This window comes from Culicoides brevitarsis, chromosome 3, assembly GCF_036172545.1.
Source record: "Culicoides brevitarsis isolate CSIRO-B50_1 chromosome 3, AGI_CSIRO_Cbre_v1, whole genome shotgun sequence".
Taxonomy (NCBI): Eukaryota; Metazoa; Arthropoda; class Insecta; order Diptera; family Ceratopogonidae; genus Culicoides; species Culicoides brevitarsis.
The window spans coordinates 4,667,143-4,673,192 of NC_087087.1; the positions used below are offsets into that span (position 1 = coordinate 4,667,143).

Sequence of the window (6,050 nt, forward strand, 5' to 3'; positions counted from 1 at the left end):
AAATTGAATTTTTTTTTTTTTTGAAAAATTTTTTAGATTTTTTTTTTAATTTCTTATAAGAATAATATTTTTTTGTTAAATTTTAGGTTTGATAAATTATTTTTATTTAAAATAGGGGAATTTTTTAACGGATATTTTATTTGAACGAGAGAGAGTCGGCTGAAATTGATATTGTTATATGCTGTTATAAGTGAGGCTCGTGACGGGATTGTATGAGGAAATCCATAGTGACTGAGGGAAATTCGAAACAAATGAAATTGATGATTTTAAATTAAAAGTTGAAAATTTATGTTTTTAATTTCAATTTTTAAGTCTTAAATTAATTTTTATTTTAATTATAAATTCATTAAATTTTTCTTAATTTTAAATTAATTTTTTTTTCAATTTTAAATAAATTTTATTTCTTTCTTAATTTTAAATTAATTTAAATTTTTTCTTAATTTTATTTTTTTTTTTATATTAAATCAATTTTAATTTTTTAAAAAATTTTAATTTATTTTTTTTTTCTATTTTAATTAAATTTTAAATTTTTTTATTTATAAATAATTTTTTAAAATATTTTTTTTTTAGTTTTAAAATAATTTCATATTTTTTAATTCAAATGAATTTTATTTTTTTTTTTTATTTTAAATTAATTTATTTTTTTTTTATTTTATAAATATTTAAAATTTATTTTTTTAAAGTTAATTTTAATTATTTTAAAAATTATTATTTTATATTTTAATTAATATTTATTCTTCTTGTCTAACTCAATAAAATTTTAAAAAAAAAATTAAAAAAAAAATAAATAAATTTTGAATTTAAAAAATTTTTCGTAAACTTCAATTAAATCAAAATATATTTGGAAATTTTTCCACAAAATTTTTAAAAATTTTTTAATGTGTAAAAATTTAATTTTTATTTTCAAAAATCATAGACAAACAAATGTCAAAAAAAGACGAAGAGAAGAGAGATAACACAAACTTTTGAAATGAAATTTATAATGTGAGCGTATTTTATTTTTAATAAATTTTTTCTGATAATATTTAAAATTTTTTTAAATTTAAATATGAATTTTAAAATAATTATCATTAGAAGAATTTTTATTTTTTCTATAAAATTTTTTTTTATTTTTTTTATTTTTTTTTTAATTTATTTTAGTTTTTAATTCTAAATTAATTATTTTTTTTTAATTATAATTTTATTTTTAATTTAATTTTTTTTTAATTTTAAATTAATTTTAATTTTTTTTTTTTTTTATTTTTTATTTTATTTTATTTATTTATTTATTTTTTTAATTTTTTTTTTTATTTTTTTAAATTTTAAATGAATTATATGAATATTTTTTTGAAATAAATTTAATTTATTTTTTTCTTTATTTAAATAAATTTCATTTTTTTAAATTTTTAATAAATTTTATTTTATTAAATTTTTATTATTTTTTTTTTTTTTAATTTTTAATAAAATTTTAAAACGTTTAAAATTCAAAAATATAATTTTTCTTAAACTTCCATTAAACCAAAAAATAAAATTTGAAATTTTTACCAAAAAAAAAATAATTTGAAAAAATTTCAACAAAAAAATTTACTTGTTCAAACGTCACAGACAGACTAATGTCAAACCAACCTCACGTTCTTTTTATTTTTTTACTTTGCAACGTGTCAACAGAATCAAAATAAACGAGTTTGCCTCTTCACGAATTTTCGATTAAATGTAGAAATTTTCAAAAAAATAAAAATCTTTCAACTTTTTACTTTATTTTATACCGAATAAAAGACTGAAAAGATGCAGAATTTAATGAAAGGTAAGAAATTTTTTGGAAAATTGTCAAGATTCGTCTTCGAGATGAATTCACTGAAGGATCAAAGGTCGCTTTTTAGTAATCAGTAAACAACTTTTTTTAATTTAATTTTTTTTTCGCAGCAATCCCTCGTATCAGAGCATTAAATTATGCAAGATGTTACAGCTCGGAATACCCGAAGATTACGTCGCATTACACAGTTTTTCCGCGCGACAAAGATCCGCGATGGAAAGGTAAGTTTTTTGTTTTTTTCATCAAAACACGAGATTTTTTAACTTTTTTCTTCCACGTAGACATCAATATGGAACGCGAAGCAGACGAAACTGACTTGCTGATAATCGGGGGAGGGCCTGCCGGATTATCAGCTGCGATTCGAGCGAAACAACTTGCGAACGAAAAAGGACAAGAATTGCGAGTTTGTGTCATTGAAAAAGCCGCCGAAGTTGGAGGACACATTTTGAGCGGAGCCTGTCTCGATCCCGTCGCTTTGAACGAACTCATTCCCGATTGGAAGGCAAAAGGAGCTCCCCTGAACACAGAAGTCACGAAAGATAAGTTTAGTTTTCTCACGAAAAGTCAAAAAATTCCCATTCCCGTGTTCAAAAAATGGCCAATGGACAATCATGGAAATTATATTGTGAGACTTGGGCACGTCGTTCAATGGTTGGGCGAACAAGCGGAAGAATTGGGAGTTGAAGTGTATCCGGGAATTGCAGCGACAGAAGTTTTGTATCATGCGGATGGGTCAGTGAAGGGAATTGCGACGAATGATATGGGAATCGCCAAAGACGGATCTCCGAAAGATACTTTTCAACGTGGCATGGAGTTTCATGCGAAAACGACGATTTTCGCGGAAGGATGTCGAGGACATTTGAGTAAACAAGTTATGAAAAAATTCAACTTGAATGCCGAAGCGAGTCCGCAATCTTATGGAATTGGCATTAAAGAGGTGTGGGAAGTGAATCCGGAACAGCATCAGTAAGTAAATTTAATTTTTGCTTGGTTTGGATTAAAAAGTATTTTTTTTTGTTATGTTTTTACTGAAAAATAAAAAATAATAATTAATTTTAAAAATATATTAAATTAAAACAAAATTTAAATAAATTAAAAAATAATTTAAAATTTATAAATTAAATAAATAAATAAATTATATTAAATTATTTTTTAATTTAAAAATTTTAAATTAAATAAAATTAATTAGACAAAAATTAAAAATAATTAAATGAAACTAAATTAAATTATTTAAAATAATTAAATTTAATTAAATTAAATAAATTGAAATAAAATTATAAAAATTAAATAAAGTAAAAAAATTAAATTAATTAACTTAAATAATCAAATTAATTTTTTTAAAATTCTTTTAAATAAATTTCCTAATTATTTTATTTTTATTTTGATTTTTTTAATATTTTAAATTTCAATTAAAATTTTAGAGTTCAAGTTTTTTTAAATTTAATGAAAAATTTGAAACTGAAATTTTTATGTCAATTTATTTAATTTTTTAAGAATTTTATTAAAAAAAATCATTAAATTAAATTTTTTTTTAAATTTTTAATAAAAGTTTTAATTTAAAAAAAATAAATAAATAGGTAATTAGACATAAAAATATTTTTATTAAATTTTAATTAATTTGATTTCTTAAGTGTAAAATAATTTTCTCTTTTTTATTTCAAATTATTTAAAATTTTCTTATTTTTTTAATTTTAAATTTTTTAATTTTTTTTTTAATTTTTATTAATTTTTCTAATTTCAAAAAATTTTTCTTTTTTTTTTGCTAATTGTTTAAATTAACTAAATTAAATTTTTAAAAATAAATTAAATTAATTTTAAAAAAATAAAATAAATAAAATTAAATTAATTTTTAAAAAATAAAATAAATTAAATTAGTTAAATTTAAAAAAAAAATTAAATTAAAATTTAATTACCGTTAATTTTTACCTCTCTTTTGTTTACAGTCCAGGACTCGTTGAACACACAATAGGATGGCCTTTAGACAAAGGAACGTACGGCGGATCCTTCATCTATCACTTGAAAGAGGAACAACCTGTTGTCGCTGTTGGTTTCGTCATCGGACTCGATTACAGCAATCCTTACATCAGTCCCTTCCAAGAATTCCAACGTTTCAAAACGCATCCAAAAATGCGCCCCTTATTCGAAGGGGGTACTCGCATCGGCTACGGAGCTCGTGCCTTAAACGAAGGTGGTTTTCAAAGTCTTCCAAAACTCACGTTCCCCGGCGGATGTTTAGTTGGCTGCGCTGCCGGCTTCTTAAACGTACCCAAAGTCAAGGGAACCCAATACGCCATGAAAAGTGCAATGTTAGCTGCTGAAAGTGCCTGCGAAGCAATTTTCAGCGGACAATCCCAAGAAACGGCTGGCTTGACGCCAAAATGCTACACAGATCGCATCAAATCCTCGTGGGTTTGGAAAGAGCTTTACGAGATCCGAAATGTTCGCCCAAGCTTTCATAATCCCCTCGGATTGTATGGGGGCGTGACTTATACTGCTTTCAGCATTTTCCTCGGAGGGCGTGAACCTTGGACTTTCAAGCATGAAAAACCCGATCACGCTTATTTGAAGCCCGTGGATCAATGTCAACCCATTGAATATCCCAAACCCGATGGAAAAGTCACTTTTGATCTTTTGTCGTCGGTTGCTCTCACGGGAACAGATCACGAAGGCGATCAACCGCCGCATTTAACGCTGCTCGATGACACGGTGCCCGTTAAAAATAATTTGAAGATCTACGGAGGACCTGAAGCACGATTTTGCCCCGCTGGCGTCTACGAATTTGTCCCGAATGAGGGTTCAGACAACATGAGACTGCAAATAAACGCACAGAATTGCATTCATTGCAAGACGTGCGACATTAAGGATGTCAGTCAGAACATCAATTGGGTAGCGCCTGAAGGAGGAAATGGTCCCGCGTATAATGGAATGTAAATTTCGCTTCGTTTTTTTATCCGAAATATAAATTTTTGAAAGTTTTTAAGTACAGTTAACGAGCTTTTTTTTTGAATTTATCAATTTCATTCGTCTCATGCTATTGTCTTTCGTCAAAAAAAAATCATTTGCTTACTGCTTACTTTTGCACCATTTTCCTCCAAGCAGTTTTGAAAGCACTTTTAATATGGCACTTTTTTCCTCCAAGCAGTTTTGAAAGCAAATGCTTACACTCTCCTTCTCACTCTTTTTTGTCTTCTCTCTCGCTCTGACGATTTAAGTTCCGCCTACTGCTTTCAAAAATTAAAAGAAAGCACTTTTTCACTTTCATTCGTCTCACTGATCGGAATCGCAAACTTAACTGCACTTAAACTGACTTAAGCTTAAATTTAAAAAAAAATAAAAATTTAAGTTTAATGCTTAAGTTTAACCTTTTAAAAGTTACAAAAAATTTGAATTTTTTGAGACAAATTTAATTTTTTTTTTTTTTTTTTTTTTGAAAATTTTAATCAACTTTAATTTTAATAATTTTTTAAATCAACTTTAAATTTTAATTTAATATTAATTCCAATTAAATTAATTTTAAGAAAATTTGAAATCTGAGAAAAAATTGTAATTTTATTTTTTGAAAAATTTTTAAATAATTTTCTTAATTAAATTTTTAAATTTACTAAAAATGATTTTTAATTAATCTTAAGTCAATTTAAATCAATTTTATGAATTTTAAGAAAATTTTTTAAAAATATTTCAAAATTATTTAAGATGTAAAAACTTAAGATAGGATTTAAAAAATTTAATATTGGATTCAAATAATGTTTATTAATTAATTTTAAAAAATATTTTTGACTTAAACTTCAACTTAAAAAAATTTTAAAATTAAGTTTTAGTTAAATTTGTAAATCATTTAATTTTGTGACTTATTGAAACAAAATTATTTTTTTTTATTAAAAACTTTTTAAATTATTTTCAAAAATTAAATATTTGAAATTGACTAAATATGATTTTTAATCAATCTTAAGTTGATCTTAAGTCAAACTTAAGAAATTTATTTTTTTTTTTTTTTTTTTTTTTTGAAAAATTTTTAATATTTAAGATTCAAAGACTTAAAACTTAATATTGGATGATAAGAAATAATTTTTAATCATTTATTTTGAGAAATGTTTTTGACCTAAACTTGAAGTTTAAAAAAATTGTGAAATTTAAGCATAAATAAAAAAAATCTCTTGACTTAATATTTAAAAATTAGAAATATTTAATAAAATTTTTAATTTAAAAAAAAAAACAATTTTTAAATTAAAAATTTTTGTAAAAAAAATTAAATTAAAAA

The 6,050-nt window shown here is 23.3% G+C and overlaps 1 protein-coding gene across 1 annotated transcript; it reads left to right on the top strand.

Annotated features, from left to right (window-relative positions):
* The first annotated feature begins 1,641 nt into the window (after window positions 1-1,641).
* On the top strand, window positions 1,642-4,777 carry LOC134834370 (electron transfer flavoprotein-ubiquinone oxidoreductase, mitochondrial). The gene is made up of 4 exons (XM_063849008.1): window positions 1,642-1,783; window positions 1,903-2,013; window positions 2,074-2,758; window positions 3,736-4,777. Exons 1-4 carry the CDS (start codon window positions 1,765-1,767, stop codon window positions 4,721-4,723), a joined length of 1,803 nt encoding a protein of 600 aa, XP_063705078.1. The 5' UTR covers window positions 1,642-1,764; the 3' UTR covers window positions 4,724-4,777.
* The last annotated feature ends 1,273 nt before the right edge of the window (window positions 4,778-6,050 follow it).